General features: G+C 53.2%; 1 protein-coding gene across 1 annotated transcript; it reads right to left on the minus strand.

Moving 5' to 3' along the window:
* Window positions 1-538: 538 nt before the first annotated feature.
* On the minus strand, window positions 539-1,337 carry LOC104581409 (E3 ubiquitin-protein ligase Os03g0188200). The gene has a single exon (XM_010228910.2). It carries the CDS (start codon window positions 1,283-1,285, stop codon window positions 794-796), a length of 492 nt encoding a protein of 163 aa, XP_010227212.2. The 5' UTR covers window positions 1,286-1,337; the 3' UTR covers window positions 539-793.
* Window positions 1,338-14,532: the final 13,195 nt, after the last annotated feature.

A 14,532-nucleotide genomic window follows, 5' to 3' on the forward strand; every position in this document is an offset into this window, starting at 1 on the left:
CTCGTGGGCAAGGGTTGTTATTTATACCAATGACTATTTTGCCTGTATCCACGAATGCCAAAATACAAGCCGGGTCTGGTTGAGGAGAGAATACTGAATCGATTTTATCTTCGCAACCAAGCGCGTGCTTAAAACTAGTGTTGCACACTTGCAGTCTTGGACTGCGCTTCTTTGACCATTGATCGATGCATCTCGTCGGCGCGTGATGGGAAATATCCAGCTGATCGTATGGAAGTACGGTTACCATATTCTGTGGGCACAGCTCTTGTTCCGTGGACATGTTCACAGAATAAGATCAACCGATCTCCTGTTCATTTTTTAAATTTTGAACTATAGCAACAGGTCCAGAAAACAAAATATATACTCCATCATGCAGCATCTTCATTCATATATTCAAAAAAGAGTTACTCCCTCCGATCCATATTATTTGCCTCAAATTTGTTCAAATATAGATATATCTATGTTTAAAAAGCGTCTAGATACATTTAATATTTCGACAAGTAATATGGATCGGAGGGAGTACAAGATTCGCTCGATACGAAGTACGATTTTCATACTGTACTCCTTCGATCCTAAATTGTTGTCGAAATATTACATGTATTTAGACGTCTTTCAAAACTAGATATATCCATATTTAGCCAAATTTGAAACAAGAATTTAGAATCCGAGACAGTGGTTGCACAGGATCAACTAATCAAGTGTTGGTTACAACATCTCAGCTCGCAAGTCCACGCTGCTACGAAAACGCAATCAATCTACCCTTTTGATGTACGACGTGCAGAAGCTAGTCTGTTCAAAGCACGCTACCTGCCTCGTCCTCCTCGGTTGGCAGCGGGAAGCGGCAGAGCGGGCAGAACCGGCTGACCCTGAGCCACTCGAAGATGCAGCTCTCGTGGAAGTCGTGGGAGCACGGCATCGTCCTGAGCTCGTCGCTCTCCTCGAAAGCCTCCAGGCACACAGAGCAGTCCTGCGCCTTCGCCTCGGCGGCGCTAGTCACCGGCAGACGAGCGATGGCCAGGCCGGACGCTGGAAGCGCGCCGAAGCCGCCGTTCCTGTACCACCCAGGCCCGGCGGGGAAGGCCGGCTCAACCGGCACCGAAGCGCCTTCGTGAGATCGCGGTCTTGGGCCGCGATTGCCGTGGGCCCTAGCAAAGGCGACAATCTGGTGGGGCGCCATGTTGGTAAAAGGCCGGGGGCGCGGCATCTGCTGCTCGAAAAACTGGTGCGGCATAAGATATTGACCAGCCATGGCGGCCTGCCTGGTTCTCAAAAAAAAAGAAGCCATGGCAGCCTGCCTCTGGCTGGAAAACTGATGCGGCGTGACAAAACGACGCGTGCACGAGACGACCGACTGACGGCGGAGAATTGCACGCGAGAGCAATCGTGATTGAAGTGCCGATGAATTTACCGATGGTGCTGAGACATCTGTCGAATATGTGAAGCAGTATTACAATTGAATTTGGAATTAACGGAGGGTTAGGTGTTGTAGTCGAACACGTGTAATCCGGATCTAATATATAAAGGCACCACGGGATAGCCCAAAAAGATAATGACAACATAATAGCAAATAAGCTCGCAGGAAAAACCGGCGGCTTGTGCGGGCGTCCAAGGTGGCCAGGTATTACGGGGGAGGAGCGCCCATAGTCATGCTCCGAGAATGTTGGATTCAGCCGAACCTCGTTAACAAATATCGGTGTCATCCTTGATCCGGTTTTTTGGACCAGGTAAGGACGGCGGCTTCGGGCATCGTTCCCTCCTTGGAGGCGTTGCCTTTGGAGACTTTGTCTGGCAGCAGTGGATGTGCTGCGATGAACCTGGATGAGGCTTGGCCAGGAATTGCGGCTTGGAGTAGCGCGGGCTCACCGGTGCGCGATTTGTTAACTTGTCGTGGCGACCTCTTCTTTGTTCCGATCGCCGGAGAAACCTAACTCTGCCTACCTTCTTCTGGAGTTAGGAGCTACTCCCTGTTCGGTGACGTTTGAGCGGGCGGTGGTTCGCTTTTGCGGTTGAGACTTGTTTGTCGGCTTTATTTTCCTTGAATAAGTTGTGTATTGTACGGTTTTCTACTCGGTTTTTCTTATAGCGGAGCCACTATATTTTTTAATGAAATGCAGGAACACCATGCCCTCTCGATGAGGTTACGTCAAAATAACACAACCATAAGGCTCACTTTGAACAAGTTGCGACGTGCATACAAATACACAACTACTCAAAGTGAAAAAGAAAATCAGTGCACAACATTGCCTTCTCGAGCTCTCCTCGAAGTTCCAACACTTACACACACCGCATAGTTCCAAATTAAGATGTACTCTGTTGTAGTAAAATAAAACTCTTATATGGGTTAGGCTGTAAATCCTACGTGGCGATGACTAGGTCAATTTTTCTCAACACAAGGCAAGGCGCCAACGTGGCGTGGTCAATCCTACGTGGCAAGGAAAGACAAGTCAACAAGTCAAGCCTCTCATGCCATGGTCAAGGGAAAATTGAGATTGAGTAGGGGCAATAAAGGTGCAAGGAGGGGGGTTTTAGTCCATGGTGGACCATGGACCAAGCCCCACTTTTCCCTCTTGGTGCACACAAAGGTATGGACCAAGAAGCTACTTTTAGCATTTTGCCCTCACTTTTCGCTCTCCCCAAGACCGCGATCTCGCCGCAATTGAAGATTTAATGGCCCCGACGAAGCCTACTTCATCGGGTCCCCAAGTTGCCGCGGAGTCTACACGGTTGCAAACGAAGAGAGCAAGTGCCCTAGGGGCTCCCGAGGAAGAAGGAACCCTCACCAATCCGGACGTCGCCGCAAGCATGGTCGCTATGACGGAAGTCGCGGTCACCCCTTCGCTGCCGGCCGTCCCAGAAGGAACCGAGGTGCTCGAAACCGTCGCAGGCGGTTCCTCGACACTCACCAACGTAGTGGCAAGGATCGGCGTGCTGACTAAGGTTGCCGCCCCCGCAGGGGATACGGAACTCGGCATGCCTCGCTCGATGGGCTTCGCTCCACCTTCCCTACAACCGGTAGTGACCCTGTCCTCGGAACCTACAAGAGGAAACAATGTGGCGTCGGGAGGATCCGCGCCGGAAAACCAAGGAGTCCCGGCCTACGACCTCTCCAACCCGGGATTACCTCCACTGGCGCTCGCCGCGATCGCCCATGGAGCTCCTTGGTATCATCCTTATTGGTGGCTTCCGCCGCAAGGCGCTCTCCAAGTTGCACATACTCAACATCAACCTCGCTTTGCGAGTGCCCCGCAAGCGCCCCTTGCTCCCCCCGTCGGGGTCGAGCAAGGTGGCAACCAGGTAACACCTCAAGCTACGCCTCGCGGGGATCGAGATCCCAGCGTACATGGGAACGAGCAAGTGGAGGAATCAGAAGCCCGTGCCGGCGGCGAAAGGAATTCCCGTCGACGCTCCGACCCTCCAAGAAAACGCCGAGATCATTCTCCAAGCGACCCCTCTAGCGACGAAAGCGACGAGGGAGGACCTCGCCACCGAAGGAACCAAAAGAATCGGCCAACTTGCAACCCGCTCACGCAGGAGATCCAAGACGCGCCTTTTCCGCCAAGGTTCAAGCCCCTTACAATACGGCCGTACGACAGGGAATCGAATCCTTTTCAATTCTTGGATGTATACTCCACCGCCATACGGGCCGCCGAGGGAGGACCTGTCGAGATGTGCAACCTCTTTTCGCTCGCGCTCACCGGAATGGCGCAAACTTGGTTTTATAACCTGCGGAAGAACTCCGTGCACTCATGGGAACGTCTCCAAGAGGTCTTCATCGCCAAATTTCAAGGAAACTTCAAAGAACCCATGCAGGCTCACGAGCTATATGCCGTGAAATAAAAGCCAGGGGAATCTCTTCGAAGCTTCTTCCATCGCTTCGCGAAGGTACGAAGCCAAATCGTCAACCCGTCGTTGACCACCGTGATCGACACATGCATGCAAGGCCTTCTCCAAGGAGAAGTGAATCGTGCCTTAAGTTGCAATCCTCCAAGGACGACCAAGGAGCTCTATCGGATCTTGCAGGAATACGTCCGGGGCAAAGACGGGGACATTGCCAAGAAGGACGCGCCACGCGTCGCTTCCGAAGGAACTCCCTCGTCCGACAAACCCCATGCGCCTGCTTCATTTTCCAAGAAGAAGAGGAGCTGGGGGAAAAAGGCCCCCGGCGACCAAGCTCGGAAAATCTTCGCCGTCGAAGGACAAGCATTATCTCAAAAGACTTGGCAACCCAAGAAGTCACCTCGTCCTGCCGAGGGAGGAACTGGAAGATCCCACAACTCGGCAAGCCATAGCACCGAGGAGTGTAACACTCTCATCGCGGCTCGCGAAGAATTCCAGGCACGAATGCAGGCCCGGCGCAAGGATGAAAAAACAGCCGAGGCTTCGCGTCCCGCCAACGTCCTCGTTGCTGACTCAGCACCTAAGGAGGATAACCTCCCGTTTTAGGAACCCAAGCATCACGTCCGAGTGATACTCGGGGGCTCCGCCACAGGCCGGGGATCGAAGCGGCAACGCAACGAGTATGCTCGCGAAGTCAATGTCATGGGAACCTTCACCCCGCCACCGCCACCAAAGTGGGCAAGCGTGCCAATCGCCTTCACCAAGAAGGACGTCAAGGGGATACGCTTCCCACATGACGACGCACTCTTCTAACGGCGATCGTCGCCAATTGTGAGCTCAAAAAGATTCTTGTGGATGGTGGCAGCTTCGCCGACATCCTATATCTGAGCACTTTGAAGAAACTGATGAAGCCGCAAGGGGGATACAAGAACGGCTCGTTGCAGCCATCCCTTTATCCTCTAACCGGCTTCGTACCAGGGAAGTCCATTCAGCCGCTCGGACAAACTGAGCTCCTCACGACCTTCGGGGACGCCACAAATCATCGAACCGAGCTCGTGCGCTTCGACGTGGTGGACATGGAGGCCTTTTTTAACACCATCCTCAGGAGGACGACGCTAAACTGTCTCTACGCCACCGTCCACCGCAACTTCTTGTGTATGAAGATCCCGGGCACAAAAGGCGTGATAACGGTCCGCGGCGAGCAATCTTCCGACAAGAAGACTCTCTACCGCCATGAGAGTAAGTGCGTTGAAAAGGGAGAATCATCCAAGAGTATCAACATGCTTTCAAATGCAGGAGCATCCGAAACCGTTCACGCGGAGCGCTACATCCCTAAGCCCCTCCCCGAAGGAGAACTCAAGGAGGTACGCGTATCCCAAGAAGACACCACGCGCACGGTGAAGATCGGAGCCGACCTCCCGAGTAAACTCGAGGAAGAACTCGTCGACCTACTTCGCAAGAAGTCCGGTCTCTTTGCTTGGTCACATTCCGACATGGGAGGAGTCCCGCGTGACGTCATGGAGCATGGCCTCGCCGTAAGGCCCGACAAAGCTCCCGTAAAGCAAAAAACTTCAGAAACTCTCCACCGAGCGATGCGAGGTTATCAAGCAAGAAATCGCCAAACTTTTCGACGCCGGGCTAATCCGAGAAGTTTGGCACCCCGAATGGTTAGCCAATCCCGTCTTGGTAAAGAAAGTCAACGGCAAGTGGCGAATGTGTGTCGACTTTACTGACCTGAACAAGGTGTGCCCCAAGGACGACTACCCGCTCCCTCGGATCGACCAACTGGTCGACTCCACGGTGGGATGCGAAAGGTTGAGTTTCTTGGATGCATATTCTGGATATCACCAAGTCCACATGGCCAAGGAAGACGAGGAAAAAACCAGCTTCATCACTCCCATCGGCACCTTCTGCTATCGTAGGATGCCTTTTGGTTTGAGAAACGCCGGCGCAACTTTCCAACACCTCGTCAGCCTCATCCTCAAAGAACAATTGGGGAGGAATGCCGAAGTATACGTTGATGACGCCGTCATCAAAAGTCAAAATGCGGAGACCCATCCCAAGGACCTGCAGGAAACCTTCGACAATCTCCGCAAGTACGGCATGAAGTTCAATTCGGAGAAGTGCGCATTTGGAGTTCGAGGAGGGAAACTGTTAGGCTTCCTTGTCTCCCAAGGGGGTATCGAGGCCAACCCGGAAAAATTTCAGGCCATCCTGGAGATGGAACCTCCTCGCTCCGTCAAAGATGTGCAACGCCTAGCGGGAAGAATGGCGGCCCTAGGACGATTCGTCGCCCGGTCAGCCAAAAAGGGTCTCCCTTTCTTCAAAGCCTTGAGGAGCCTCAACAAACTTTGAGTGGACCGACGAAGCTCAAAGGGCCTTCGAAGAGCTCAAGACCTATTTGTCGACCCCTCCACTTCTCACGAGCCCAAAACAGGGGGAGCCTTTGCTCCTGTACCTTGCCTCGACCTCGGTCGCCGTAAGTGCAGCACTCGTGAAGGAAGAAGATGGGTCACAACGCCCGGTATACTACGTGAGCGAAGCTTTGTTGGGAGCAAAGGGTCGATACACCCAGATCGAGAAGATCCCGTACGCCCTCCTCATGGCCTCTCGAAAGCTCCATCATTATTTCATGGGCCACACCATCATGGTGCCAACGACCTTCCCACTCAAGGAAGTCTTCGGCAACAAGGAGGCCACCGAAAGAATCGCCAAATGGGCAACGGAATTGGCTCCTTTCTCGTTGGAACTCACAGCGAGAACGGCCATAAAATCCCAAGTCCTGGCTGACTTCGTGGCCGAGTGGCACGCTCCACCAGCCCCGCCCGAAGAAATCACATCCAAAACTGAGCCCCCCGAACCACATTGGATAATGAGGTTCGACGGCTCTAAGCGCCTCGACGGTGCGGGGGCTGGAGTCATACTCATCAACCCCGAAGGCAAGATCTTAGAGGACGCCGCCCATCTTGTCTTCAATGGCACCAACAAAGATTATGAGGCGCTACTTCTCGAACTTCGATTAGCCAAGGCCATGGGAGTCCGACGCCTTCTCATCCAAGGAGACTCCCAACTGGTGATAAACCAAATAGACAAGTCATATCAATGCCTTGATGAAGGATGAAGAAATACATCGAAGAAGTTCGCAAGATGGAACGGTATTTCCTGCGCATGGAAGCTCGACGCATCCCACGAGGAGAAAATCACTTGGCCGACAAGTTAGCCCAAACGACCGGTTCTAAAGAACCGCTGCCGCCCGGTACATTCTTCGAAATAATTCGCGCCCCATCCATAAAGGAAGAATCCTACACCCTTGACGAGTCTTCAAAAACCAGCATGGTCATCAACACTCCACCCTATTGGATGACACCGATTATCCGCGCCTTGAAAGGCGAGGTGGACGAAGAAGCCGAAGGCCCAAGCGCCAAAACTCTGCTAGCAAAAGCCAAGATGTACGTCCTCCTCGGCGGCATCCTATACAAGAAAGGAGCGGCCGCATTGCTTAAGTGCATTACTTCTGACCGAGGAGCCGAGTTCCTCCTGGAAATCCATTTAGGAATATGCGGCCACCATCTTGCGCCAAGAGCCACCGCGGCAAAAGCCTTACGTCAGAGATTCTATTAGCCCACCATGGTGCAAGACGCAATCACCATATTGCAGAAATGCGAAGCTTGACAGAAAATGCTAAGTCAATCTATGCGCCCGTGACTTCCGTGAAGAATATCCCGATAACATGGCCATTTGCACGCTGGGGAATGGACCTTCTCGGGCCTTTCCCCGCATGCAATGGGGGCTGCAAGTACATCGTGGTGACGATTGATTACTTCTCCAAATAGATAGAAGCAACGCGCTTGGCAAGATCACGTCACAGGCTGTTCAAAAAAAAATTCTGAGAAAACATCATATGCCGATATGGTGTCCCGCGAGAGCTAACCGTGGACAACGGCAAACAGTTCGACTGTGCGGAATTCATCAAATTCTGCGAATGCCTTGAGATCAAGTTACACTTCGCATCAGTAGCTCACCCCAAGAGCAACGGCGCATGCGAAAGGGCAAATGGACTAATTCCCCAAGGACTCCGCCGAAGGATAGAGCACACGGTTAGCAAAGCAAGGGGAGCATGGGGAGATGAACTCGCTAGCGTGGTTTGGGGCATACGCACCTCGGTAAGCCGTTCCACGGGCCGAACACCATTCTCTTTGGTGTATGGAGCCGAAGCAGTTCTTCCCGCCGAGATCGAGTGCTGCTCACCTCGGGTCGAAAGGCTCAAAGAAGCCACCACAATTGCCTTCGTCGAAAATGAAGAGCATCACAAGACGGCCGTCGATCTTGTGGAAGAAGCTCGTGACAAAGCCCTCACGAGACATGCCGTCTACGAGCAAAGCGCCGCACGCTTCTACAACACAAGAGTGCGGAAACGAGCCTTCTCCCAAGGAGATCTCGTGCTGAAAAAGAATGTCGACCCAAAGCTCCAGGACAAACTCGACCCTTAATGGGAAGGACCATACCGCATCGCCGTAGTATTGGGAAATGGTGCATACCACCTCGAGAATATGAAAGGGCAAAATCTTGTCCATGCCTGGAACGGCGACAAGCTCCGGCGTTTCTACACCTAAGGAGGACCTTCAAGGGCAATCCTTGCCGCTCCCAAAAGGAGATCATCAGCGCCCAACCGGCCTCTTCCCTACGAAACTTCGAGGGATCATAAGCGCCAACGAGGCCACGTCTACATAAGGCTTGTAAGTGCCCATCGGGCCATACCTTAAGACAAGAAAGTAAGAATCAATAAAACAAGTCCTTGAGGAAAAACTAAGAGTGATGCGAGACACTCACACGACTCATCATCGTAAGAGAGCCGCTGCCCTTGTGCCGCTCACCAAGAAATGCAGAAAGGACTCCGTTAGCCCAAGCATCCTCTAAAAAATGTCCATGGACATAGGTCGCTACTAGCGACTCGTTCCTTGGTGGATCCTAGCGTGCCTCGTGGCCATCCACCAAGTAGAACCAAGTCCACCGAGGGTCAGAAGCTCCTTAAAACGCATTTAAGTGGAACCGCAAATAAGCGAGTTATGCATGAGCTTACTTACCTCGGAGAACCGTGCTACCCGTATGCAAGACGTCACGCGCGGGCCTACATGATAGTAACCGGGTTAAGGCTCCATAATAATCACGGGAAAGCATAGCTTCCTGAAGTCCAAAGAGGAAAAATTCCACATGAAATTTCCTGAACGGCAGGTCGAAATATCCGGATCACTACCGGCATGTCGATAGCGACCCTCACAAGGGTACTAGGACCCATGGCTCGTAACCATGGCCTAAGGCGCCGAAGCCGAGTCGTATCCCAACGGCGACAACAGTTGATGACACAAAAGTGTAATCATAGCGAACGATCGCGAGCTGTATAAACTGAGAAAATATAGTACTTCACATGAAGGAAATATAGTACTCCAAGAAACACATGTTGAGCCAATTTAACATTTCTGATAATATCGACTACATGGTCAAACATGAGAAATACATGCTGAGCTAAATTAACATTTCCAATAATGTTGACTACATAGTAGAGCATGAAACACAACAAAAAAACTGCCTTACAACCTCTATGACCAAAAGCCTAAACATGCTAACCATGAGGCTAAGTCAAGTGGAGATATGCAACATTTCATAAGTAAGCAGCTGAGGTACATCACCACCTCCGAGGGCGACGAGGCTCACGCCTCACCATCACCCTCCTGAAGAGCGGGCTCAAGGCAACGCACGAAGCGTCGAGCCCGAATATGAAGAGGAGCACCCTGGTCAGCCAGAAACTTCTTCGCCCCGTGAGACATCTCGCCCTCAAGTCCGCTCATCCCGGCACCGCCGTCCAGGACTGCCGCACCCGCCGATGAAACAAGTCGAGCACCCGTACTCAGGAGGCACTTCTTCACGGTAGGCTCGATGAGCTCCACCTGGGAAGTAAGCACCCTGCTCGCCTCATCCACCGTGCGACACGGAGTAAGGTCCGGCTAGGAAACGCTCCTCAAGCAAATCATCGTCTCCCGAATCTCGTGGCCTGAGCAAGTAAAAGCGAAACCACCTCGGGACGATGATCCGAAGGAGGGCGAGCACGAGGAGCGAGCATCGGGCCGTCACTCGCTGCAGCCAACTCCACCTTGAGGGAAGAAGCCTCCGCTCGAGCGTGCTCACTATCAAGGTTGGCCACCACCAAGTCCTCCTCAACTCGACGAGTCTTCGCAATCTCGTCTCCCTGGCGCTCCTCAGCGAGCCAAGCCCTGGTCTCCAAGGCCGCGAGCTCCGCCGAAACGCGGGAAAGCTCGGCCTCCACGGCCTCACGCCGCACCCTCTCCGAAGCCAACTCGCTCAAGGCAAGAGTAGACTTGGATATCTCCACGTCCAAAGCGGCAGAAAGCACCCCCACCTGAGTCTTGAGGGCTGGAAGGGCGCCCACGGCCTCAACCAGACCCCTCACCTACAAAGAAGACGGAGTTAGCCCAAAAGCAAAACCGAAAGACTGAGGGAGACATGTCACGGACACTCACCAGCTCCAGTGTAACGAGAGGGTCTCTCACCCCATCCTCGGTCGTCGGAAGCTGTCCGTCCCTCGCTTGAGTCGGGGGCTCGCTCTCGGGAACCTCGGGAGCCGCGACCCTCGCACCTGAAAACAAACCAAGGAAACAATGTCAGAATCTTCAAAAAAGAGTGACACAGCCGAAGAGAGGCACTCACCCGAGGTAGGAGCATCCTCCTTAGGACGCTCGCGACCGATGGAGAACACCAGGACGCCCGCACCGCTGGATCCAGTCGACAACTCCACCACCGAGTTGTTTCGCAGCTGAAGCCCTGTCTCGCGAGTGAAAGCCTCAACCTCGCGGCTCGAAAGAGGAAGAACGTGCTCAAGTCCAATCTTCCCCTTCATGTGTAGGTCCAAGGTCACCCTCAAAGGGGACCTCGACTCACCAACGACGGGATCCGCTGAATCCGCCGGGGCGTAGTCGTAAGAAGGAGAAGGAGTCGGGGGAGCCTTCCTCTTGCATCCACTCGACGGACGAGGTATCTTGGGGACCGGCGCAACAGGCACTGCCAGGCCCAACACCGTCGTCCCCGTCTTCACCTTCCCGCAAGTGTCCCGCAACTTGGACCCTACCGCCAGCATCGACGGTGTCGCCAAGCTGGAGTAGCGATCACCCACTCGAAGGAGGCGCCCGAACTTCGGATCCTGTTGTATTGGCACCATCTTCCCGAAGCACTTCGCGATGATGTTATGACATCCCCCGCCGCTGATCTTGGTATCGTAGCCACGGTGCTCCGGCCCGCCGTACGGACCTATCAGCTGTGCGGCCCACAGCGCCGCCCACTCCTCGGAAAACGTCGCTGAAAAAAGACAAGCCATAGTTGTTAAGTACCATCACAAGGGAAAAACAACCAAGGCCCGAAAGAAAAAGGGGAGCGCCACTCACGTGTGGTGACAGCATGCGGAGGACGGAAAGCCTGAGGAACACGAGAAACTCTCAAAGAGACTAGCAAGCAAAAAAATAAGGGTAGCCAAGCTCCCTGGGCCGCTCAGCCCGCGCAGGTACAGGAAAGAGCCCACACGCAAAAAAAAAGAGAAAGGGAACAGGGGCCAAGCTTCGCGGGCCAACGCCCTCGGCCTGCCCGCGCGCGCAAGGGGAAGGAGGGGGAGCCCCGGCTCCGCAGGCCTCCGGCCCACTACCCCCCCGGCCCGCTCGCGTCTGCAGTTTAAAAAAAAGGGAGGGTGGGGGAACTATCCCTGCAAATGCCCCGACGTTGCAGTTTAAAAAATTCTGCAGCCAAGACGACCTCCGTTGCAACCAAGAAGTGGCTATTGCCCCTGCAAAACGCACAAGAACACCAAGTCCCGAAGAAATTTCGGGCGCCGCCGAACGAGGCTTCGTCGTCGGAAAAAATCAAACAAGACCGGTGTAGGAGCTCCACCACGAGCTCTTGGTTCCATTTTATAGGCCGCAGGGGGCTCTATGGCGTCCGGGCCGGCCAATGCCACGGCGACACATCGCCGTCCTCCCCACTGTCCAAGCCAAGCAAAAATGGAAGGGAGACAAACCATCTTTTTCGAAAAGGAGAAAAGGAGGATGGGGAGAGCCCCCCCGCGCGGTCCCGACCAGGGCTGAATGTCCCCCGTCACCCACGGTGACGCCGGCGTCGGCTAAAGGAAGAAAAGGAGGCCGAGCCGGCCACCTTCTTTGCTACCCGTAGCGAGGAGGAAGAAGGTCTCCCGGCTGTTAGATCTAGGGTTGGGGGTTTCCCCTAGCCGTCGGATCCTCATAACAAAATCGAACCGGTACCGGGCCCGGCTGGGCCTCGGTCCGAAAACGGCCCAAAATCAGCCCAGTTAAAAAAAAGGGAGGAGGAGAGGAGGCCTACTCACGCAGGAGCGCCGGCCCAGGCGCTGGCCCGTTTCGTGCCCGCCCGTGCGCCGCCGGCCCAGCTGGCCTACGCGGGCGGCTGGGTTCTGAAAAATTGCATGAAGGCCCAGGGTCTTGGGAAAAATCGCCAGTAAGTCCTCGAAAATTTCGGGGAGACCCTCGGGGTCCCTGATTTTTGCAAAATAGTCCTTCGGGACACCGGTTTTCTCGCAGAGACCCCTAGGGTCCCGGTTTTTGCTAAAATACCCCCCAAAATCCATTTTCTCTCAAGGAGATTGCCGAAGGCGTGGAATTCCCTCGAAACACCCCTGAGGCTCTTTTTTTTCGCAGGAAAGTTACCATAGTACCTCAGCCTCTCACGAAGGGAAGATCTCAGAAGTCTCTCACGATGGTTGACCTGAAGGCATTCACAATGCCTCCAGCTCAAGGGGGTTACTGTTGTAGTAAAATAAAACCCTTATATGGGCCGGGCCGTAAATCCTACGTGGCGACGACTAGGTCAACTTTTCTCAACACAAGTCAAGGCGCCAACGTGGCGTGGTCAATCCTACGTGGCAAGGGAAGACAAGTCAACAAGTCAAGCCTCTCATGCCATGGTCAAAGGGAAAAATTGAGCTTGAGTAGGGGGCAAGAAAGGTGTGAGGAGGGAACCCTTAGTCCATGGTGGACCATGGACCAAGCCCCATTTTTCCCACTTGGTGCACACAAAAGCTATGGATCAAGAAGCTACTTTTACCATTTTGCTCCCACTTTTCTCTCTCCCCCAAGGGTAGCTATGGTCTTTTGTCATGGACCCCTACGATATAAATACCCCCATGGGGGCATGTACCATTCACTCTCACTTGAATAAACTCAAGGGGAGAGGGCTAGAGAGTCTCTTTGAGAGGAGCTCTAGTTTTGGGATCTTGGGAAGCCTCGTTCGGCCTGAGCCCGAAGGAGAGAGAATCGGATTAGAGTCCTAAGGGTATCTCGACCTCGCTATTTGGGAAGCCTCGTTCGGCCCAAGTACGAGGCGGCCCTTTTCGACCTCTCGCTAAGTGATTCGGGGAACCTCGATCGACCCAAAACGCTTTGGCTAACGATCCCCTCGAAACCTCTCCTAACATAGGACTAGGTCGCACCCGCAGGGTCGACCGAACCTATTAAAAAAACATCGACGTGTCAACTTGTCCAAGTGTATGACAACCTTCGCTATAAGGCCGGCGTACACGCCCTACTTTTATACTCGCATTTGTGCCATCGAGGTTTGGCACCCCTTACTCTAATTTTTGTCGAGAACAATACCATACTACTTCCGTACATAATTCTTGTCGAAATATACATGTATCTAAATGGATTTAGCAATAAGTACATTCATTTTTTGGTAAATTTAAGACAAGAGTAATAAACGGAGGGAGTACTAGCTTTATTCTGAATCAAAAATTTAACTTTTTTCATGTGTGATTGACTGTTATATCTGAAGGGACGCGTAGAGATAAACAAAACTTTTCCTACGCGAACTCCCAAGATCTAGCCGAGGTAGAAGGCCACGAGGATTACCACTAGACGCGCAGTTGCGGATTATCGATGCGGCGCCTTGATGCAGTGCAGTCCCTCGATCCGATCCAGCCGATCCAATCCCGCGATCGTCGAAGTGCTGAACGTACAGCACCTCTGCCGGTATCCACACGTGCGAGGAGGAGCTCCGGCGGCAGACTGCTAGGTCCGGTGCGACGGTTGAACTGAATCGGGCTAGGGTTCTCAACGCATGAGAGTGGAAAAAATCGTGCCCCTTAGGCATCCCACGCCCCTGCTTATATACCGAGTGGAAGTGGGCTCCAAGCCTTGTGGCCCATCCACCCTGCGAGTCCAACTCGCATTGTCAGCCCAATTCCAGTTCGGGTCCAACCCGACCAAATACTTGCTCCCGCTCTTAAGTGTGTGACCCCGCAGGCTCATGGCAACTTGGACACGATTGGAGTCCGACTCACAATCGATCAATCGGTAGCGGCTCCTAGCAGAACGTGCCGACTCCCAAGTACCATCGAGTCATGACAACGTACCTTCCAATGTGACATACGTCTTAGTCCCTTTTGCCTCACGATATACCTTGTCGAACTATAGGCGATTAATCGTCATCCCTTTAATAGTTCAACTCTCTTCTCGATCTGTGATATACGATTCATCCGACTAACTCTTAGTCGATCGACCCGGTTAACAGTTAACCAAGTCGCGCATGGCCATGCTTCCCAAATCATATCACTCGAGAGGGCCCAGATAATATCTCTCCAGTCGGAGGGGCAAAATCCCATCTTGG

This window comes from Brachypodium distachyon, chromosome 5 (assembly GCF_000005505.3).
Source record: "Brachypodium distachyon strain Bd21 chromosome 5, Brachypodium_distachyon_v3.0, whole genome shotgun sequence".
Lineage (NCBI taxonomy): Eukaryota > Viridiplantae > Streptophyta > Magnoliopsida > Poales > Poaceae > Brachypodium > Brachypodium distachyon.